Below are 23,662 nucleotides of genomic sequence, written 5' to 3' on the forward strand. Positions count from 1 at the left end.
GATAAACGAATTCAGTGAAGCCACAGCATAGAAAAGCAATGTACAGAAAACTTTTGCAATTCTATTCGCTAGTAACGCAGCAGAAAGAGAAATTTAGGAATCAGTCCTGGTGAACTACCTGATTTCTGAAAAGTATAAAACACTGATGAAAAAAAAATTGAAGATGACCTAAAGAAATTCAAAGGCATTCCATGCTCATGGATTGGAAGAACAAATGTTGTTAAAATATCTATACTACCCAAAGCAGTCTGCACATTTAATGCAGTCCCTATATGTGAAACCCTAGTTTCACAGAGCTAGAACAAACAATCCTAAAATGTATATGGAACCACAAAAGACCCCGGATACCCAAAGCAACCTTGAAAAAGAAAAGCAAAGCTGGAGGCATCACAATTCCAGATTTCAGGTTCTATCACCAAGCTGTAGTGATCAAAACAGTATGATATTGGCACAAAAATAGACACATAGATCAATGGAGCAGAATAGAGAACCCAGAAATGAACCGACAACTATATGGTCAATTAATCTTCAACAAAGCTGGAAAGAATATCCAAAGGAAAAAAGACAGTCTTTTAACAAAAGATGTTGGGAAATTTGGACAGCCACATGTAGAAGACAGGCCCAGCCAGCCCCCTTTGATTACAGGCCACCTTAGCCCAGGTGCCAGTCATCTGACTGGAGCCATCTTGGATTGTGAAAGCTTCAGCTGACTCCCAGCTGAGTGCAGTCACCCGGATCATGTCACCTGACACCAGGAGAAACAAGAACAGCTCAGCTGAGCCAGGCTAACCCACAGAATTACAAGAAATAGCAGACCATTGTTTTAAGCCACTATGCTTTGGGGCAGTTTTTATGTAGCAGTAGAGAACAACTTTGCCTGAGGTTGCGTGTGAACTTTATCTTGCGCATGTTAATAACTGTAGTTTTTCTTAGCAAAACTGCACATAGTGCATATGGTGAAATTGTTATGTCATGATGTCATTGGTGTTAGACACCATAGGAGCCCAACTGAACACATTTGGCGCCCCTGCTTGAGTGTGGCTTCTGGGATATCCCAGTATTTCAGAAGATGTTGGCTTATGTTTCACAGCATATTAGATACAATATTGTATAGAAAGGACTGCTGCATTGATCTGTGTGTCTGTATAGAAAGGCTTACGCTAAGCAATGTAGTGATGGCTTTTTATCGCTTATTTAGTCCTTATAAATAACCTCATTTGATAGGGCTTTATAGATGAGGAGATTCAGGCTGACAGCATAAGATCAGCTGCCTGAGGTCCGTGTAACCAGTATGTAATGGAGCCCAGAAGGATCCCAGGTTTGCCCGACTCCAGAGCTGCCCCATCCCCGTCCTGCTCCTGCCTCGCATCTGAGGAACGTATCTGTTGGGGAGCCTGGCCGGCTCAGTCAGAAGAGCGTGTGACTCTTGATCTTGGGGTCATAAGTTTGAGCCCCACATTGGGTGTAGAGATTACTTAAATAAAAATAAAACTTAAAGGGAAGATATATGTTGATTAGAAATTTAATTTAGGTAATGTGCTTAATTTACCAAAATAAATCATTGATTTATATCTATAAGCCCAGAAGGAAATGTGGGAAAGGACTAGTAGTCAGAAATCCAAGGTTTTTGGTCATGGCTGTGATACGTCTAACAGTGGACGCCAGTTTCCCCAACTGAAACGGGGCTGGATTAGATGAAAGCTTAAGGTGGGACATGAGGCCCACTGATGTCAGAATACCCTGGAGCATTGTTCTAAACAAGGAGATTCTTGGGATCCAGTAAGATTTTCAGATGACTCTCTGCTTTGTAAGTTATGTTTGAGAAGTCCTAGCCTGGATAATCTCTGAAGTAGATCCCTTTATAATTCTTAAAAAATGATGCTAACTATATTTGATCTCTTCAGCTGAGTAGCATAACTATGCTTCTTAAAACAGAACTGTGTGTATGTTTTTTTTAAAGATTTTATTTAGGGGTGCCTGGGTGGCTCAGTCGGTTAACCGTTGCCTTCGGCTCAGGTCATGATCTCAGGGTCCTGGGATAGAGCCCAGCATTGGGCTCCCTGCTCAGCAGGGGAGTCTGCTTCTCCCTCTCCTTCTGCCCTTCCCCCTGCTCATGCATGCTCTCTCTCTCAAATAAATAAATAAATTAAATATTTTAAAAATATTTATTTGAGAGAAAGTGTGCCTGAGTGGGGCAGAAATGTAGGGGCAGAAGGGGAGGGAGAAGCAGGCTCCCTGCTGAACATGGAGCCCTAGCGGGGCTCCATCCCAGGACCCTGAGATCATGACCTGAGCCCAAGGCAGATGTTTAACCAACTGAGCCACCCAGGCGCCCCCAGAACTGTGTTTTGTACAATATGAACATCTCCTACAGATAAATGTAATATTTTCTAGGAAGCTTCTGGTAGTCTGTGACCCTCTGATATCACAACATATTGTACAGACTCAGAACTTGATTTTACTGCAACAGAGAATTTAATTTCCTGCATCATCAGTTCTCCCCTCACTGCTGGATTATTTTCAGCAGCATACAGATCTGATACGCCCACCCATCATAAGACATTCCCTCTTCTGATCCCCTGTGTTCCTGCGGCCTTTGCCCTGTGCTCTTCTCCCCTTTGCAGAAAAGCCCCTCGCGGTGAGAGTAGCCAGGGCTCCCTGTCTTTTCACTGTCTGGAACTCGCCCACCGGGCTGCTGCCCCACGGCTCCTACCAGGGTTAACTTCCGGCGCTAGATTCAGTGGCCAGCCTCAGCCGTCACCTTGCGTCCTTTCGCGGCGCTGGACCCAGCTGTCTACTTTCTTCACTGGCTTCCAGGACCCCACACTCTGAGGTGCTAACAACCTCTGGGCCCTTTCTTCTTACCCGTGGCATCACTTCTAACTTTTGGGCATCACAAGCCCCTTTCACGCTCTGGTCATCTCTGTTTTTTAAAGATTTTAACCCACTTCAGAAAAGTGTATGTTTATATGGATGAAATTTATCAATCTGAGTTTTCATCCTTTTTAATTATGGTGACTTCTAGGAAGCTTTGATTTCTTTAAGAGTCAAAAGGTTATGAGCTGAGATAGTGTTTATAATATAATTTTGGGCCATTTATGTATTTCGTCATTTATTCTCTTAGGTGATCAAATGATAATAACATTTATGACTATTTTATAGTGGATACTTAGATCACTCTGAAAATAAGGTCTCATTGCCATGATGTAATGCTGAAGCCTGAAATTTAACGGATCCAGAGACCCATTTAGAATCTCTTGAAAAGCCTGACAAAGTGGTCATTACATACAGTAATACAATTAGTCTTAATATTAAATCTACTAAAAATTGCTCTAAAACCACAATAGAAATTGTGGTGAAATATCCTATATTTCTATAGAATTCTTCCCACATTCTCTCTTTTAGCCCCATATTTAACTTTTTTTTTTTTTAAGATTTTGTTTATTTATTTGACAGAAGGAGGGGCGTGGCGAGAGAGAAAGAGAGAGAACGCAAGCAGGGGGAGCAGCAGACAGAGGGAAGGGGAGAAGCAGGCTCCTCACTGAGCAGGGAGCTTGATGCGGGGCTCGATCCCAGGACCCCAGGATCATGACCTGAGCAGAAAGCAGATACTTAACTGACTGAGCCACCCACGTGCCCCATATTTAACCTTTTAAAATATATTTAGTCCAGGTTTGTTACTTTTAAAGATTTTGTACCTAGGCCTGTTACCCACAAATGTTTCATCTCTTTGTGTCCTTATTCAGTCTTCATCTGTGTACATGTGATTCCTCTATAGTTGTGTCATGTACAGTTTGGTTCAGTTTTTAGAAATCTCAACATTATTTTCTGAGTAATTGTATTAAGTGTTACAGCTAGAATTTTTAATGACTACATCTGTCCGGTTTACTTAATAGTTCCTATCCAGCTGGGCTTTTTTATGGCTTCCAGAGCTCCTCAGTTACAGACAAATGCTATTATACAGAATCTTTGTAAATGCAATTTTGTTTTTATTTTTAAATTATTGCCTGCTGACAAGTTCCCAGGAGTATGCTTATACAATCAAACCAAACCCAGCCTTGCAGTCTTTGAGGTGTTAGGATTTTTCTTTATTTTTTGCCAGTTTTGTTGAACATAGTTTCATTATTTGAATTTGCATTTCTTCATCATAAGCAAGGTAAAACTTTCCCCTATGGATTTAATACTTCTGTTTCTTATGTGAATTGTCTGTTCCGTATTTCTTGTCTGTTTATCTGTTGGATTTACTACACTTCCATAAACTCAGAACCCATTTTGATCGGACGTATTGATTATACATTTGTATATTATTTTCCCTTTTATGCTGATTTAGAATTTTCAGCAGAGAAAATTTGGCAAACCTTCAGAGCAATGCATTTATGGCCATTCGGGTGGATGATATTTTCTTTTTCTTTCTTTTTTAAAATTGTGTGATTACTGGGGTGCCTGGCGGGCTCAGTCAGTAGAGCGTGCAACTCTTGAGCTCAGGGTTATAGGTTCAAGCCCCACATTGGGTGTAGAGATTACTTAAAAATAAAATCTTAAAAAAAAATTGTATCATTACTTTTATTTGCTATTATATTTATAAACAAATTTGTAAATGTAGACATTTTACATTTGTGGCAGACTGACAGTTTATAAAGGATTTTCGAACATGTTATTTAAAAAAATTTTTTTTAAAGATTTATTTTATTTTAGAGGGGGAGAGAGAGAGTGTGTGTGTGTGTGAGTAGGGGGAAGGGTCGGGGGGAGGAGAAAGAATGCTCAAGCAGACTCCCCATCGCGGGGCTCAGTCTCACGCCCCCAAGACCACGACCTGAGCTGAAATCAAATCAAACACTTAACCAACTGAGCCACCTGAGCACCTCTCGAATATGTCATCTTTTTTTTTTTTTTTAAAGATTTTATTTATTTATTCGACAGAGACAGAGACAGCCAGCGAGAGAGGGAACACAAGCAGGGGGAGTGGGAGAGGAAGAAGCAGGCTCACAGCGGAGGAGCCTGATGTGGGGCCCGAACCCAGAACGCCGGGATCACGCCCTGAGCCGAAGGCAGACGCTTAACCGCTACGCTACCCAGGCACCCCTTGAATATGTCATCTTATTTAAATGTCCGCATTGATGATATTTTATCGGTTCCATTTCTCTTTTTTCCCAGGCACCCAACAGGAGGATCCTTTATTCGTCCAAACAAAGTAAATTTTGGAGTGGACTTTCTCACTGCAGTTAAAAATCGCTATGTGTTAGAAGATGGACCAGAGGAAGACGGAAAAGAGCAAATTGTTATAATTGGAAATAAACCTGTGGAAACTATTGGTTTTGACTCTGTTATAAAACAGCAAAGGTACGTAGGCTTGATAACGGCAGAACTGACTTTGATGGTTTCATCACTGTTTTAGAATTGAAATTCAGCAGACTGTACGTTGATACTCAAAACTTTGCTTCCAAACTGGTCTGTCCTTTCTGCACAAACAGCAGATTGAAATCAGAGGAATCTGAGGACTGAGTCTTTGGGGAAATTAAAATTCTTAATTTAGTGTAGGGTTGTTGGGCTTTTCTGGATTGGAATTAAAACATTAGTTTACCCATCATTAATATTTGTACCAGCTGTCTTGTCTAATAAGTAATTGAGATTGACATTTTGGTCCTTTTCTATTTCATGGTGACATTTCTAGTGGGTCAGAATGGCAGATAGGTCCGAAATGGCAGCAGAGGTCTAAGTTGTTACCTGTCATGTGGCATGCTGGGCCTATCTAGAACCGAGTTAGTTTCCATCTCTGGACGCACACCCTTTCTTCCCTGGGGTGCTTGTGAAATTGCAGAATCCTGGGTCCCTTCCTAGACCTGGATCAGAATACCATGGGTTCTTGCTTTTAAAAAGTACCCCAAATTATTAAGAAACTCTGTACACTGTGGTTCTGTGAACAGAGGCCTTCTGCCCACTCCGATGCTCAGTCTGAATCACAGTGAGTAGAAACTCATGTTCCACAAAAACACAACTGCACAAGAACCTTCCAGGCGATGCAGGCTGATGGTCAGTACTGTGATGGTTGACCCTGACCAGGACAAGGCGGCCTATTAGTGCCCTCTGGTGGCCACAGTGGAGATACATTTGTAGCCACTTGGCGTCTTTTACTTTCTCGAAAAGTCTCTCAAGTCAAATAAACTGGTTTTGTTCAAAGTCCATTCACTACCTTATTTTGCCGTTATTGTGACGATTTAACATACACCACATGGAAAGTGCACGTGGTGACCATGTTGAAGAATAAATTCATTTCTTGATACCTCTGCTTTTTCGCATGGGTGACCCGCATTAGCAACAACAAACTCAGAGGAACCATCCAAATACCTATAAACATAGAATGAAGAAATAAATTATGTTGTATTCACCTGTGGCAGTGAACGTGAGCAAAAACTACTGCTCGGTGCAACAGTACGGATGAAATCTCATTAACGGCGTCCAGCCAAAGTAGTCACGCAGGAAGTACACCTTGAATGATTCTGTCTGTGTGAAGGTCAACAACAGGCACAACTGATCGATAGTGTCAGAAGTCAGGATAGACCGCTTGGAGGGGAGGAAGCAACCGTCAGGGGCACAAAGAGGACTTGCTGAGTTCCGGGGACGTGTTTCTTGATCTGGGTGGTGGTGACCTGTGCATATTTATTTAAAATCACAGAGATGTGTACTGATGTATAGGTAGGCTAACGCATATACTTTTCCTGTATGGGATTTTTTTTTCAATAAAAAATATGTGAAGGAGGAAAACTCAGAATAAGTCAAGATTTTTAAAAAAAGCAACAACTTGGCCGTTAATTACAAAGCAGCTTACACTCATTGTTGAGAATTTAGAAAATAGAAATTGAACAAAAGGAAGTCGTGACTCATGCTACCACTGAGAGGTAACTCATGGATATTTTTTGCTTTTTATCCTACTGGTTTACTTAGATTTAAAGAGCTATGTGCTTTATAGGGTTGGAGTTCTTTGCTTCATCTTCCCATTTAAAATGCAACTATTGGGGAAAAAAGTGCAAATGTTGAAATATCTTTTACCCCAAAAGAAGCACATTTTTTTTCTTACTGGTTAATCTGAATACCATGGCTCTGTGAAAATTGCAAACAGATTTTCCTCCCCTACCTTAAGAGCTACTGTCTAACTCATGAATTCTTTTGGTGCATGACCCAACTACTGGAATATCATGGCGTTCCATAATTAGCTAGCATCTCCCTTGGAACTGACCCAGTGCTGGAGTCAGGCTGGGTTCAGACATTAGCTAAGCCACCTTTTAGCTCTGACACTTCCTGAGTTCTAAGCCTGAGTCTCCTCATTTACGAAACAACACCTAAGCTGTTAGACCTGCTGTGGATAACATAGGAGAGTGCGGGTGAATGCTGGTCCACTTGTAGCCATCATGGTATCTCCTTAATAATATCCAGCTGACCAGCTCTGAGTTTGTACCACTAAGACTTATAGAAATGGAATTTTAAAAAACCCCAATAAAAACCCCAAGTATGTATGACTTCGCTTGGAGATAGCTTTGGCTCCAGGGTGAGGTCTGTACTGAGGCCCGGGCTCCCAAGCTCTGTGCAAGGTTTCCCTGAGCGCTGCAGCAAACACAGCCGGCACAGTGGGGTATTTTTAATTTTAGAGGGAAACAGAGGCCTCTGTTGGACACGGAGCAAACTACTATTTTGAGGTGGTTCATTTTCGTGATAATCCTACAAGTCCTTTTATTGGTGTCCCATCCCTGCAAAGCTGGGTTTTTGGTGTTCCTGTGATAAAAAACAAGTATCTCTCGAAAATCATCATGGAACAGGAAATGGAGGTAGTGATGTCCAATCTGATTCCAGGGTTTGGGAAGTTGTGTTGGGCGCAACTGACACTAAGTTTGTGGGTCACAAATAATTATTATGTTGTTTGGCTCTAACTACTTAATATAATTGCAGTGTTTTTGTTTGTTTTCTTTTTTTGTTTTTTGACTTATGGACATACTGAAAAAATTATTGAAACACCAAGGGCGCCATGAACTTGAGCCAGTTTGGGAACTTCTGCCCTAGACCTTTGTTGCTACCTTTCCCCCAGTTTCTCATGTCTGTAATAGTGCATGCCTGGCATTTTGATCAGAGTATTTCCCTCAAAGGTGGTCAGTTTTTATTTTTATAAATACTTACAAAATAATTTACTGTATATTAGGCAGTATCCTGAGGTTTCACAAACACTAAATTATAGCATTTAAAAAATAGTAAAAAGCACAACACAGAATTTACCCTCTTAACCAGTTTAAGTGTATAGTTGGGTAGCATTAAATACATTCACAGTGTTGTGCAGTCATCCTCACCGTCCATCTCCAGAACCTTCCCAAAATGACACTCTGCCCCGGTCAAACAGCAGCCCCCAGCCCCTGGCAGCCACCATGCTGCTTTCTGTCTCTGTGAAGTTGACTCCTCCAGGGACCTCACATAAGTGGAATCCTATAGTATTGTCCTTTTGTGCTTGGCTTCTTTCCCTTGTCGTAGTGTCCTCAAGTTTACCCACGTTGTATCGTATGTCAGAATTCCCTTCCTTTTTAAGGCTGGGTAATATTCCATTGAATGGACGTACCACACTTTGTTTATCCATTCGTCTATCGATGGACATATGGGTTGTTTTCCCCCTTTAGCTACATCGGTAACACTGCTATGAACAAGTATGTAAACCACAGCATTTTATAGCTGTGGAATCTGAGCACAGAGATTCGACCTCCCCTAAAACCAAAGGAAGTGGTGGAATTGGAATTTGAACCCAGGAGGTAAGGCTCTAGACTCCATGTTCTAGATACCACACAGGCTCTTTCAATGAGTAGAAAATGCAGGTCCTCTACACTTAAAACGTGGCTTCTGAGATTACGTAGTAAAGCTGAAGAAACGCATGCTCTCCAGGGTATAACCCTAGAAGGACTTTCACATGTGAATGTGAGAAGCATACGATAGTGTTTCCTTCAGCTCTGTTGGGAATAATCTGAATGTCAGCAGAGGAGTCAATAAATTAATTGTGGTCTATAAGATGTAAAACAAATGCCGTAGAGTACACGGGTGGACGAAGCCCAATCTCACTGCTGAACAAAATACCGTTGGGGGAAAAGTAGCCTGGAGGAGGATATATGCAATAGGATACCACTTACATCAAGTTTCATTATAGATGGAATGCTGTGGTTGTTTAGGGATACGGAAATGTGTAGTAAAACTATTAGACGCTTAAGTTTAACCAAACATCGAGTGTGGGGGAGCAGAGGCAGAAGGAATATCCTGGAATGGGACACGGAGGACTTTAGTTATATTTATAGTGTAACACTTTCTTTCTCTTCTTTAGTAAGGCTTTATTTCTGAAACTGGCTGCTGGGTACTGGTACTGGTTATTTTTGGTAACTTTTTATATGAAATACTTTTTAACTTTTTAAAGGGCCGGTGGACGTGTACATGTTTATGCATACGTGTGAACTATATGTTTTTCATGCAGTCAGCTGAGCAAGTTGCAAGACATTTCTCTGAGGAACTGTGCGGTGAATTGTGCTGGCGACAAAGGAGCAATTGCCAAAGCATGTCCTAGTATCCTTTTCCCTGCGATCCTGACTTTGGACTTGGCGCTCACGCCGGACACGGCCAGTAGCCCGCCCGGTGCCCGTTCTCCCCGACTTTCTTCCTCAGGGCATCCGTCTCCCCGGGGCCAGTCACCACCCCAGGAAATTATTTACCTTCTCGGAGCGCTGTGCCTTCAGGTGAGGCAGCGTGACCCACCCCCGCCAAGGAAATGGGAAGCAGAGTGTCCGGACGGGGCTCGTCACACGGGCCGCACTTGGCTGGCGTCCGCCTTCTGCCCCACGCCGTCACCCCGCTCCTGAGCGCCCTCGGCGCGCCCGGGGCCTGGCAGCCGGCGCGTGCGCGGACCGTGGGGTCCGGACAGGGCCGCAGAGGAGCTGGCGTCCTCGCCCGCGCCCGGGGCCCCCGCGGCAGCCCCGCTGGCCTGGCTTCGTGTGAGCGCGCAGATTTCTCCCGGTTCACGCAGCCGCGGGCGGCCTGGCACGGCCCCTCAAAACGGGCTTTCCCAAAGCGTGCTCTCTCTTCCCTGCCTTCTCCTAGAAGTGGTTTGTGGTTGTGTTTGCCCTACGTTGCTTTCATGTCCACAACTAAAAATATCGGAGATAAGTTTAAAAGAAAAATCCCACTGGCAAATGAAAGAGACTTTCTCGAACTTTGAAAGGTTTTCTCGCAACTCTTTAAGCCTGCCTAATCTGTGTGTGATAATATCTGCCAAAGACAGTTGATAATCCGTTGTCTCTGAGGGAGGAGATGGCAGAGGAGCGGTAGTCTTGAGCCAGCTGTTTCTAGCTGTCCCTGTAGTGCTTGCTGTGTGGTGACAGAAGGAGAGCAGAGCTCTTCAGCCAGTGTGTCTGGGCTCTTGAACCCCTCAGCCTGGGGGTCTGTTGGGACTGGTCACCCTGCCAGTGAGCAGCCCCTCCAGGGGCCCCAGCGAGCTGAACCAATGTGGTCCCATCCTCTGTGGTTAGGGGAAGCAAAGCGGATGGAGTAGTTCGGTAAGGAGCAGGACGCCACAGCGGTGTGTGGAACGTTCTGTGATCTGCCTGGCCGGCTACTAAATGATTTCGGAAGATTGGGAGTTGGGTGGTTCCAGACTTACTTTCAACGTATCAGAGAAGACGTGGCCAGTGGGTGGGTTTGGGAACGTCAGTTGTTTGGTTGCTCAGAGTTGTCAGCAGGGTCCTGGGGAGTCAGCATCTTGCTCGCTGATGCTGTTCTTTCCCGGGGAAAACATCCCCCGAGTCTTGAAGAGATGTGGTTTCGTGAGATAACCAAGTGATGGCTGATATTTGTGGGTACAGTGATGAATGTCTTCCAGTTGCTGATTGAATTCTCACCTGAAGCGGAAGTATTATCTATGTCTGATCCAGTTGTCCCTTTGGGTGGACACTTTGAGGTCACTCCCTCCGCTGGGATGTCAGGCCGCGGGAGCACTGCGGCCCTGAGCGTGCCGAGCCCAGGAAGCTGCTCTGGAGAGGGGGCGAGCTGCCTCCTGCTCTGCCAGCTGGCTGTGTGCCGGGTTCTGCGAGCAGGAACCAGGTAGCACCGGGAGCGCTTGGCCTGTGTGTGCGCACGAGGGGCACTGCCTGACAACTGCCAGGTTGTTAAGAGTCGGTTTCAGGATGCAGGTGGTCTGTGTGCTCTGGATAGACTAGCAGGTGTGTTTCTAATCCTAGCCTACACGATGGAGAGTGTGAGTGAGGGAAGGATTAGTGGACTGGACCCCTACCCTTGCTAACCAACCCCGTGGTCCAGAGTTAGAAGCATCATGGAAACGAAAGGTGGCTGGAGCTTGACTGTGAGGCATGAAAGCACCCCGCTGAGCAGTAGCAGGTGGGTCCAGATCCCCCCAGAAGCTCCCATTTCAGTCGGAGACTAGCCAAGACTTTGTGGTGGCCTGCAAGGCCCTTTGTGGTGTGGCCTGGCCCCTGCGGCCTTTGTGCCCTCATTTCCAGCACCTCCCATGCCCTTTATCTAAACCTGTTCTAACCTCAGGGCCTTTGCTTGTCTTGTTCTCTCTCCCCGGATGCTTATCTCCCAGATGGCATTTCCTCATTTCCTTTGGTTCTCTGCTCAGATGGCACCTTCACAGAGAAGACAGTCTTCCATGAGCAGCATACATGAAATACCCACACACCCCTTTCCTGCGTCCTTGGCTGCTACTCTGAGCCTGTGTCTGTACGTGGCATATCGCAGAGGCATGTGCTTATCGCCGTCTCCGTGACCGCGACTGCTGTGTTCACTGCTCTACTCCTGGCCCCCGCCATGATTGTGGAACACGGGAACGAATGATTTCCCAGCATTGCACAGTTGTGCGTAAGACCCTCCTTCAATGGGTCCAGTCCTGTCCCAGGCTTCTCTTCCGTCTCTCTGCCCTGGGGGTTCTGCTGAGCTGTGCCCCCTCTTGATGGCACGTTCCCCTGAAGCATTCAGCTCGGGCGCCTTTTTCTTTCTGTCCTGCTGGTTTCTTCTTCTCTGAATTCCCAAATCATTCTTAGCACTTTAGAACCTTTGTCCACACTAACCCCCATCGTCTGTTTTGGGGGTGCTGCTAATGACTTGGGGGTCCCCACGGTGCAGAGTGGAACAATGCGCCATAGGAGAAGGGCCGTGCGTGGCCATGAGGCAGCTGCCGGAAGGAGTGCCTAGGATGAGACCCGTGGGTACACCTTAGGCGCTTAATAGCTCATACTCGCCATCATTGTTTTTTTTTTTTCTCTCTTTTGTTGGATATTGCTAGAATGGCTTAGCACTGGTGACGACGTTTGGTTCTTATTTACTTGACTGTAGATGTTTGTCTTAAGTTTGCAGCAGATGACAGTGAACGTTTTCATTTCTAAATGAAGAGTTGGGTGACTTAAGGTAAAAGTAGCATGTGCTCATGAAAAACTTTCAAGCGGAATAGAGGGTGTCAGGTGAGAAGCTGCAGACCCGGGCTCCAGAATGCAGAGGTGAAGACACTTCCGTCTTGTGTGGATCTGTCTGTATTACTCTTCCTTAACGTGCGCTTCGAGATATCAGAAAAGTAGACTTGTCAAGAAACCTGTTGTCCTCGTGGGATGAAGTCCTAGATATTGCTGATCAGCTCGGACACCTGGAAGTTCTTAATCTCAGGTATGAACTCTTGGGCATCCATTTGTCACCTGGTGTAAAAACCTCTGATCCCTCCTTATTCCCTCACGGCATCTCTGTGGGAGAGAGGGGGAGATGGCTTAGTGGAATTTTTTTTTTTTAAGATTTTATTTATTTGACAGAGAGAGAGACAGCCAGCGAGAGAGGGAACACAAGCAGGGGTAGTGGGAGAGGAAGAAGCAGGCTCCCAGCAGAGGAGCCTGATGCAGGGCAGGAGCCTAATGCGGGGCTCGATCCCAGGACTCTGGAATCATGTCCTGAGCCAAAGGCAGACGCTTAACGACTGAGCCACCCAGGCGCCCCCGGCTTAGTGGAATTTAAGTTTAATTTCTTCTTCTTCTTCTTTTTTTTTTTTTTTTTGTTTTTGAGTGCAGGCGAGTTGGGAGGGGGGTAGAGGGAGGGAGAATCTTAAGCAGGCTCCACGCCCAGTGTGGAGCACAACTCTGGACTCCATCCCACAACCCTGAGATGATGACCTGAGCTAAAATCAAGAGTTGGACACTTTTTAAAAAAATTAATTTGTTTTATTATGCTCAGTTAGCCAGCATACAGTACATCATTAGTTTTTGATGTAGTGTCCAACAATTCATTAGTTGTGTATCACACCCAGTGCTCATCATAACACGTGGACACTTAACTGACTGAATCACCCAGGCGTCCCTTTCCTTATTTATTTTTAAGCTCTCCCCCAAACATGGGGCTCGAACTCACGACCTTGAGATGAAGAGTTGTACCCTCTACTGAGTGAGCCAGCCAGGCGCCCCTTTTTTGGGGGGTGGAGGGCAGAATGTGTTTTACTTTTGGCTGGCTGGGAGATCGTTGTGTCTCTTGTGAGCCTAACCATGCAGGATGGGCCTTCTGGGGGAGTTGATAATTAACTGGGGGGTAGGAGAGGGGCTGTGAAAAGTGCTTGTTCATTCAGAAACTTCTGGCACTTCATTGCTGTTGGAATGAGCCATTTTGTTGGAATGCTGTTTCCTTTGGTTCTGATAAGGATCGTCCAGCAATCTGTGTGTTTCACTAATGGCACTGTTTTCCAGGCCTCTTCAAACACTGGGTTCGTTTTAGTCTTAGAACCTGATTCTCCGAGGGCTCAGCCAGGCTGAAAGTATGAAAGTACTCGAGCCAGCCTTGCATGGGCAGGTGGGCCATACCTGGGTCAGGCAGGTTCAGTTAGAGCGGAGAGTCAGGCCTCAATCAGTGGTGCTCCAAAGAGGGCAAAGGGTGGTGTCCTTTGACGCCTGGCGCCTCCTCTTCTGGAAGTAGGGGCTCATGTGGTTTCGTGGTACCTTCTTCACAGTGACTCAGGACTGAGCGCTTTCTGAGATTAGGATCACAAGACAGCGTGGAGAAGGCAGTGATTGATTTTATCCATCCTGATAGCAAGAGTGGCTTAGAGACTGTGGAGGACCAGGACTGTAGCCCCCGGGGCAGCGTATCAGCAGGATGCTGGAGAGGGCGCTGACTTTAGCGGAGTCCGGGGCCTTGCGAGGCTGGGGGCTGACCTTCGGATCGCCTGAGCCTTACGCTCAGCCCAGCTGCCCCGGTCCTCTGAGAACATCTGTGCACGTCAGGTACCAAAAAGTCGCGTATCGCAAATACTGAAAATGTAGTCTGGACTCCCTCGGTTTTTAATTAATTTCACTTTAAGGTCGAAACAAACCAAACTTCTCATATTAAATCTCAAACTGTTGCTTTTGGGGGCTTTCCCTCGGGCCTTCTGGGGAGCAGGCAGTCAACACATTGTGACTTCTTTTCTACACAGTGAGAATAAACTCCGCTTTCCCTCGGGTTCACCATCTCGAACCGGAACATTTCCCGCACTGAAGGTTTTAGTCCTTAACCGAACAGGAATAACATGGGCAGAGGTAATCCTGTTTCTTTGGTTTATTACCCAGAAATAAGAAATTTGAAATTCTTGGCTTAATAGGGAACGGAAGCACAACTGTGGCCTCGCTTTAATCATCCTATTATCCAAATAGTAGGATTCTTTAAACTGCCTCACAGAAAGGAGTCGCAGAATCATAGTAAAGTAGAATTTTATATTTTGGGAGTCGGGATTCTCTCTCAGCTCCTTCTGGATTGTTCTGGTGTCTTTCTGGACGGTGGCACTCCGTGGTGGTATGCAGTTAACATATGCCAAACTTAAAGAGCCCTCGACTTAGCTGTTGATGGAGCTTTCCCGCAAGTGCTCTGAGGCAGAGCTGCTGGAAGATTCTCACATCCTTTCCTCCTTTAAAGTTTGGCTCCTGGAATCCACTGCTCATTGTATACAGTTAGGTTTAAGAGTGGACTTGTGGGTCCTTCATCCAGTAGCGTTTGGAACTTATATCTGGCACTGCTATTTTCTATCAGAGCTGGACTGACCTCACACGCCCAGAATATTCCATTTTCACACCAAGCACAGATAAGTACCTCCCCAGCAAAGCCCTTTGTCTGTGGAAGGCCACTGAGGCACCGCCCTTAGAGACCAGTCACCTTCCCTGGTGCGCGTGTGTCCTAGGGCTCCCTCCTTGGCGATGGGCTTAGATCTAGCACGAGAACAGGCAGGCGCATAGACATGCCGGTGCTAGAGATGGTGGTCCACGTGAGAACACGTAGGAACAGTTGCTGGGAAACACCGTCTGATGAGTGTATTCTTTACACACCCGGGTTGGCATTGAGAACTGAGCAATGGTGTTTATCATCAAGTTCCTTCCTTTGGTGAAGCAAACTGTGTCACAGAATAAGCGTGTGCGCAGTGCCCGTCTGCAGGGCCGCTTTACAGGTGCCCCGTGCAGTTCAGGACATCCCCGGAGGACGCATTCACAGCCACCAGAGTGCCGACTGTATACACTCCCATGTCATTGAAACCCTTTGTCACCTGCCCACCAGCACTCCCGGCCTGAGTTAGAGTCCGTGATGAAACGTCCATAGTGCGTTTTATTTCTAAAACAGTAACTGAGCTGAACTAAAGTGGAGGTTGTAGTAATTAACACGGGAAGAAGCATGCAAGAGACACTGCTTCGGCCTGAACTCAGTTTCTCTCCTAGGTGCTCCGATGTGCCTCTGGGTGGCCGGTCCTTGAGGAGCTGTACCTCGAGTCTAACGATCTTTTCATTTCAGAAAGGTACCAAGGGTTTACTTAACGTTCGTGTGTCGCCATCTAGTCTGAATACATGAACGGTCTCCGTGATGCCGCACGCTAATTTTTTAAAGGATTTGCCAGTAAGAATTAGAAACATGCTTATTCTTCACAGAGTAGGACGCCAACTGATTATTGGTTCTAACTAAGGAAAAGCCCATCAGAGTGAGAGCCTTGAGTTAAATATATTTGAAGACAAGAATTTTATTAGTTTCACAGAACATTTTTAACTTCTGTTTCTAAATGGAGGTTCTGTAGGAAATGCTTTGTAAGGATCAAATAATGCATTTTAGTTATTTTATTATTTTTTATTTTTATTTTATTTTATATTTTATAAAATATATAAAATATATTTTATTATTTTTTCAAATAATGCATTTTAGTTAGCAGTATCTGCTTAAGGTTGATGTACCAACGTATATGTAAAAGCTTGTTGTCCTTCAGTAAATTAAATGTTGTCTTTCTCTTTTGTTACTAAATTATTACGTAGAATTAAACGTAGGCAAATTTACAACAAAATCTCATTGAACGGATTCAAGTTAATAAGATTTTACTATATGGAATGATTTATTATACAGGCAAATGCAGGTGTCTTTGTTTTTATTTTTAAAGATTTTACTTATTTATGAGAGAGGGAGAGAAGGCGAGAGAGCGAGCGAGTGGAGGAGGAACAGAGGGAGAGGGACAAGCAGACTCTGCACTGAGCATGGAGCCCCATTTGGGGCTCAGTCTCACAACCCCGAGATCATGACCTGAGCCAAAAGCAGGAGGTGGACGCTCAACCAGCCGAGCCACCCAGATGCCCCTGCAGCTGTTTTTAAATTACACTTATTTTGAGATAATTTGAGATTCCCCTGCAGTTATCAGAAAGAATACCCAGAGATGCCCTGTACCCATGAGCCAGGTCCCGCCCTCGGGAACATCTGGCAGAGCTGCGGGACGGTATCACCGCCAGGGTCCTGGCGTCGGTCCCGTGCAGATACAGAATGTCTCCATCACCACTAGGGCCCCTCGTGTTTCCCCTGTGCGGCGCTACCCACCTGCCGCCCGCCCCTCCCTCTCCTTTACCCTAAAGGCAGGTATTTTAAGGCCGTATCTTTGAAAACAAGAGATTAAATTCATGTTGAAATGCTTTTATTTTCCATACAGGCCAGCTGATGTTCTACAGACAGTCAAGTTATTAGACCTTTCCTCTAATCAATTAATTGATGAAAATCAGCTGTTTCTAATAGCCTACCTGCCCAGGTAATTTTCTCCTAAAATGCCGGTTGCAATAGCGCTTAGGAAATTTTTAGTGACTGGATCATATGCGATATTTGCTTTCTCAGTGGAAATGTGATGATGATGATGGAATTCACCAACTGAGTAATCCCCATGGGGAAACTTTTATTTGAATTTATGTGGAGAATGTTCTTGTGAACCACATACACCGTAGTCTACGTCTGTACTAGGTAACTGAAGAATGAATAATTTGGCCCTGGTGCTAATGTCAAAAGTCTTCATTCATTAACCTTTGGGAAGTTAGACCATGTCTCTTTCGTCTCTGAGACCCACGAGCACGTGGCACAGCCGTGGGCACCAGGAACGGGTAGGCGACTGCACAGTCCTCAGAACACATTCTCGAGTCCACTCCGTGTGCCCTAAACTGCCCTTTGTGGTTTCTAAGTGTTTCACATGGCATGAGAACCTAGGGCGTGGGGGAGAAATTACAGATGTAGTCTGGTTGATAGCCTATAGCATTTTCTATTGTGCTTTGTAATCAAATTTAACATTTTAAATTTCAGATTAGAACAACTAATCCTTTCTGACATTGGAATTTCTACTATACATTTTCCGGATGCTGGAACTGGTATATAAGATCATTAACTCCTCTGCCCTGCCCAGTACCTCATACTTGAGCTATTTCTTTCACTTCTGCTGTGTAACTTCATTCTCCTTTTTTCTAGGGCACAAAACAGCCATGTTTCCTTCCTTGCAATACCTCGTAGTTAATGACAATCAGATATCACAAGTAAGAGCTGCTTGTACGTACGCAGACTGTGCGCACCGCGCGAGCCCTCATTTCCACTGCCATGAGGACTTTCTCGGTTCCTTCTATTACAAAATATTTTTTATTTTAAGAATATTCCTTATTAAGTGAATTTTAACTCCAGTATAGTTAATGTGCAGCATTCTGTTAGTTTCAGGTGTACAGTGTAGCGAGTCAGCAACTCCATACGTTACTCAGGGCTCATCACCATAAATGTACCCATGATCCCCCCCGTTTCTCCCAGCCACCTCCCCTCTGGTGACCATCTCTTTGTTCTCTATAGTTAAGAAGAGTCTGGTGTTTTTTGTCTCTCTTTGGTTTTCTTTGTTTCTTATGTTCCACACGAGTGAAATCATGTGATACCTGTCTCTCTCTGACTTATTACGCTTACCATTATACTCTCTGGCTCCATCCATGTTGTTGCAAATGGCAAGACTTCATTCTTTTTGATGGCTGAGTCATAGTCCATTGTGCGTATACAGCACATCTTCAGTCATCAGTCAGTGGACGCTTGGGCTGCTTCCATGGCTTGGCTGTTGTAAATACTGCTGCAGTAAACATAGGGGTGCGTGTGTCCCAAAGTTAGTGGATTTTTTGGGTAAAGACCCAGTAGTGTGATTACTGGATGATAGGGTAGTTCTATTTTTAGCTTTTTCAGGAACCTCCATACCATTTTCCACGGTGGCTGCACCAGTTTGCATTCCCACCAACAGTGCACAAGTGTCCCCTTTCTCCACATCCTCGCCAGCACCTGTTGTTTCTTGTGTTGTTGGTTCTAGCCATTCTGACAGGTGTGACGTGATGTCTCATTGTGGTTTTGATTTGCGTTTCCCTGATGATGAGTGATGTTGAGCATCTTTCCATGTGTGTGTTGGCCATCTGGGTGTCTTCTTTGGAGAAATGTCTATTCATGTCTTCTGCCCATTTTTCATCGAATTAGTTGTTTTTTGGGTGTTGAGTTTGATAAGTTCCTTATACATTTTGAATACTAACTCTTTATTGGATATGTCATTTGCAAATATCTTCTCCCATTCTGTAAGTTGCCTTTTAATTTTGTTGATGGTTTCCTTCGCTGTGCAGAAGCTTTTTATTTTGATGTAGTAAGAAATATTTTAAATTGAAAGAGAAATGCTTTTTCTCAGAAAACCCAAAAGGATTAAGAAAGAAATCAGTTTGAGTCACACAGGGGCAGACTGGCATTTTACAGGGCGCGGTTCTAGAGTGACCGTGCGTGGTCTTCCTAGTGGGTGCTCGGGGCATGAGGACAGTCCCGTGCCTCGGGCTGGAGCCTAGGGGCTTTTGCCTGTCTGTTGGTAGTTCAAATATGCTAAGAAATTAGCCTGAAATGTGCTTATTTTCACGTATTCTCTCTTGCCGGGTTTCAGTGGTCATTTATCAATGAGCTGGATAAGTTACCGAGTCTGCAGGCTCTGTCCTGCATCCGAAACCCCCTGACAGAGGGCAGCAAGGAGGCACAGACCACGCGGCAGCTCATTATCGCCAGAATCGGGCAGTTGAAGACCCTGAACAAATGCGAGGTGAGTGCTGGTCTCAGGGCCGATGCTCGTTAGAGTAGGAAACAAATGATCAAAAAGTGTAAAAAGTTGGAGTGTCGTAAAGGGTATCAGTGTAGTTTCCCTCCGGATGGTCAAATAGCACCCTTGCGCGTGACTCAGTGATGGTTCTTCCAGGCTCCTCGGGAGGTGGCGTGGATGAGCTGAGGACAGAAGCCGGTGCCCAGCTGCCCCCTTGAGGGGGGCGAGGAGTAGCCGGCACTCGCTCCCTTGGCTTGGGGGATTATAGGCAGAAAGAAGACAGAACCACAGAGCTCATCCTCTTCTTCTCAGCTGCTCTTCTCACAAAATTGCCACGGCAGTGCCTTGCCAGCACCCATGTGCTGCTCGCCTAGAATAATCTGCCCCCAGGGGGTGGGGGGCACCTGCGGGCCAACCTCCCGGGGGTGCCCGAGACCCCTGCCGCGGGCCAGACGCCGGCGTGTGGACAGATACTCTCGTGCAGAAAACAGGAGACTGAAATTCTGATTCTCTTCTTCAGTAAACTCCTGAGTTCTGTCCCTGTTAGGAAAGGTAGAAACGTAAGCGTCGTCCCTCTCCAGGTGATGATTCTCCACGGTGAGCAGCGTGGGAAGGGCAGGGTACGACGCACACTCGTTAGACAGCTGCTTGAACAGACCTGTTTTTACCCCTTCACATAGATTCTGCCGGAGGAGAGGCGCGGGGCCGAGCTTGACTACCGGAAGGCGTTCGGGAACGAATGGAAGGCGGCGGGCGGCCATCAGGATCCCGACAAGAACCGACCCCATGAGCGGTTTCTCGCGGCGCATCCCAGATACCAGCTGCTGTGCCTCAGTACGTGCGTGCGTGCGGCTCGCAGGCCTCCCCGTGCTGCCCCTGCAGCTCCAGCCGCTCCGTGCCCTTGCTTGTCTCCCTCGGGCGCTTTGGGGTCCCCTGAGCGGACCGTTGGTGTGATCTGGGGCCGCGTCCGCAAGTTGGGAGCAAGACTCACTCTGCTGCCTTTAGGGAACAGAAGTCAGCAGCCTCCAGCAGAGGGAACCTGGGGAGTCCGTGGGTTCCTGGAAGGGGGAGATTGGCATTGGGGGGTGGGAGGAGAGCAGCTCTGAGGGGAAGGTCTCCCCTGTCTGGTGTGTTCGCTGGGCTTCCCGCTGCGGGAGGTAGGACTCCTCCTCCTTTGGGGGGGCCAGAACCTGGGGATTTTAAACATGAGGGGCCTGTTAGGGTAGAACCCAGGCCCTGGTGTTTCTGAAGCCCCCCAGGTAGTTCGCTGCCCAGGGAAGTGCAGACGAGCGCGGCCTTTCTCCTCCGCTGCTCCAGCGGCGCCCCCCAGCCCGTCCCCAGCCCTGTCCCCAGCCCTGTCCCCCGCCCCAGCTCGGGCACTCGCTCTGCTCGGGGCCTCTTTACCTTCCTTACCTTCCCCGGCCTGGGTCCTCAGGCCCTGAAGCCACCGCTTCGTGATTCTCTGTCCCTGACGTACTCTTCATTTTGTTTTAACTTCATTATTATTCCAAATTTCACTTTTTTTTATGATTTTTTATTATGTTACTCACCATACAGTACATCCCCGGTTTCCGATGTAAGGCTCGATGATTCATTAGTTGTGTATAACACCCAGTGCGCCATGCAATATGTGCCCTCCTTACCAAATTTCACTTTTATGTGATTTTCTTTTTCTTTTCTTTTTTTTTTTTTTTTAACATATTTCCTAATGCAAGAAGCTCACTGCATAAATGCTTCAGGCTGGAACATTATCTTTGAGGAAGAAAAGCTGCCTGTGGGAATTGCTTTCAAATCACTTCATTAGCTGGCCCAATTTCCTGGCCACTGTAGGTGAATTCTGTAACCCCCTCCCCCCCACCCCGGGGAGGGGGAGGGGAAGGGAAGGCTCTCACGCAGCCCCGCAGATCGGGCCCAGGGCGGATCGGGCCCAGGGCGGATCGGGCTCAGGGCGTCCCGCTAAGGAGACAAAAAGCACAGCTCCCTGGGAGGTATTTACAGAATTGCAGTCGCTGGTTGGCCTGGCAGGAGTCAGAGTAGGGGAGGCCTGCTCTCCCGTGTCCTTCTCTCGAGGCTGCTTTTCCAGGCGGGGGATGGCACTGAGCTCCCGGCCTGGTGTGGCGCCGTCCGGCTGCCACCCGAAGGTGTCCTGTGGGTTGTGTCCCAGCTGGTACCAGGGTTCTCACAGGACCCCGAAAGCGAGGGAACGGTTTGCAAAGGCGAAACTCCGAGGAAGTGTCTTAAGTACCCGAAGGCCCGGCCTCATCTTGCGGGTTGGGAGGCTCGACATGGCTGACTCGGAGGCACAGCTGGCAGAGCCCATGCGTGGAAGCAGTTGCCGGGCCTCCGTCCTAAAGACAAACAAGTAGACCAGTAACCGAGTAACAGGGAGCAGATCCCAGGTTAGCGGAGCAGCGGCTGCGCGGGGTGGGCCGATCCTTTCAGCGCCTGTGTTTCCTTCCTTGGGCCTTGGGCCACTCATCGTCCCTGCTTGCGTCTTCTCACAGAGTACGGCGCGCCTGAGGACGGGGAGCTCAAACTGCACCAGCCGTTCCTGCTCAAGAACCAGCTCCTGAGTAAGAAGCCCACACTCGAAAGCAGCTTCCTCGTGTTTGCGTCCTTAGGCGCCGAAACGGGGGCGCCCGTAGGGCGGGCTCTCTTCAGGAAGCACCGAGAGCACTCCCACTTGGAGAGAAGGGAGTTCGCAGACAGCTGAATCCTCACAGCGAACGTCTTAGCAGCTCCCGTGCTTGCAGCTCAGTGGCGTGTGTTATAAATGGGGGAGCGTGCGAGAAGTGGATGGACTTGTGACGTTTCTTACACTGGGACACCCAGCTGCCCTGTCGGGAGAGGAGTCGGGGGGAGAAGGGGAGGCGCTAGATGTTGGTCCAGCGCTTTGGGTTGTTGTTCATTCTGTGAAGAACTAATAGAAGGAATGTTCAGCATCAGTAGGACCTGCTCTTGACTAGGATCCGAGCCTGGCGGTCCGAGCAGCCGGATCGTGGGGCAGCTGTGATTAACGTGTGTGCAGTTCAGATGCTTATTACAGTAGCTCTCAGTCTTTTGCCTTTTTTTTTCTTTCAAGCACTGAAGATAAAATATCCTAATCAAGTTGACCAGAAAGTCCTAGAGAAACAACTGCCAGGTAAGAAAAACAGGCCTTTTGCCTCCTCACACTTAGGAATCACTGGCCTAGGTACGAGTTGGCTGGAAGGAAACTGTCTACAAGTGTGGACTTCTGGAGCTTAAATGTTTTTGCTCATCTTTTATGATCTAAAATACAGTCCCTCATTATTCCCCTCAAAAGCTCAAGTGTCCCGTACGCACATCAGCTTGTCTGGGAAAGGCTTGTTAAACTGGAAGCATCTTTAGCTGACGGCGTGAGCACTGGAGCGGCGTGGCCTTTCCCGAGCCCACCGCTGTTTAGTTCCCAAACTGTGGCTCTGGTCCTGGGCTTGAGGTCTGTCTTACTGTCCCTTTGCAAAACCGGAAACGTGTCCTGGTGAGCTGAACTGTGAAATATGTGGACATTTGTGACTTTTCACACACCTTAACAGTTAGGAGTCCCTATAGAAAGTTCTTGGATGTGGTGTCTGAATGGACACACTGAAAGGTTTTCTTCAGAAAAATGACTTCAGAATTCTGTCTAAACATCACTGTTACTGGAACTGAATTAGTTTCATTCTGAAAATACTTTTGTGTCAACAAACTAGATTGAGCTAACGTACCTTAAACCTAGAATTACGGTCTCTGTTTCGAGTGTCCTGTGAATTATCAGAGGAAGCCTGATTCACGGCTGGAGTGGTATGGACAGGGTAGGTGAGAGCAGCGAGGCTCTGAGGAAGAGGTGAAATGTCTGTCACCCTAAGGAGCTCTCGTACAATATTTTCCTTTGCTTGTCAGTGCAGTAAATTCACATTTTAAAATTTCTACTTGTAGCACTTGTAGTGGCAAATTTCACCACCATGTAAATGCTTACAGTGGGGAGGAAAGGGCCGACTAAACCCTGGCAGGGCCGTGCCGCGGCGTCGGGTGTCATGAGCGAGCAGCAGGAGCGTGGGGCCGCACTGTCCAGTATGGCTGCCGCGGGGGGCAAGTTAAGGAATTTCAATTTAACTTGAAAGAAAAAAACCTCAATCCTAAGTCGTCCTGACCCCGTCGCACTTCAGGTGCTGGCTGGCCGCATGGAGGGAGGACTGGACTGGATGAGAAAGCAGCACGTGTGGTCAGTACGTTATGAAACCCACCCACCTGACAGAACCGGAGAAAAGCCTG

The 23,662-nt window shown here is 46.7% G+C and overlaps 1 protein-coding gene across 2 annotated transcripts in view; it reads left to right on the forward strand.

Moving 5' to 3' along the window:
• The window catches only part of TBCE (tubulin folding cofactor E), a 75,822-nt gene that overhangs the window by 50,393 nt on the left and 1,767 nt on the right, over nucleotides 1-23,662 (forward strand). The window contains exons 4-15 of one of the 2 annotated variants that reach the window (XM_008689565.2): nucleotides 5,155-5,340; nucleotides 9,491-9,579; nucleotides 12,585-12,684; nucleotides 14,468-14,570; nucleotides 15,735-15,811; nucleotides 16,976-17,071; nucleotides 17,611-17,675; nucleotides 17,773-17,837; nucleotides 19,241-19,393; nucleotides 20,071-20,224; nucleotides 21,895-21,963; nucleotides 22,473-22,532. In XM_008689565.2, coding sequence (XP_008687787.1) covers nucleotides 5,155-5,340; nucleotides 9,491-9,579; nucleotides 12,585-12,684; nucleotides 14,468-14,570; nucleotides 15,735-15,811; nucleotides 16,976-17,071; nucleotides 17,611-17,675; nucleotides 17,773-17,837; nucleotides 19,241-19,393; nucleotides 20,071-20,224; nucleotides 21,895-21,963; nucleotides 22,473-22,532 — 1,217 coding nt within the window. Of the gene's footprint in view, nucleotides 1-5,154; nucleotides 5,341-9,490; nucleotides 9,580-12,584; nucleotides 12,685-14,467; nucleotides 14,571-15,734; nucleotides 15,812-16,975; nucleotides 17,072-17,610; nucleotides 17,676-17,772; nucleotides 17,838-19,240; nucleotides 19,394-20,070; nucleotides 20,225-21,105; nucleotides 21,217-21,894; nucleotides 21,964-22,472; nucleotides 22,533-23,662 lie in introns of those variants that run through there. The other variant, XM_008689566.2, reaches the window with a different exon arrangement.

This window comes from Ursus maritimus, unplaced genomic scaffold (assembly GCF_017311325.1).
Source record: "Ursus maritimus isolate PB19 unplaced genomic scaffold, ASM1731132v1 scaffold_7, whole genome shotgun sequence".
Taxonomy (NCBI): Eukaryota; Metazoa; Chordata; class Mammalia; order Carnivora; family Ursidae; genus Ursus; species Ursus maritimus.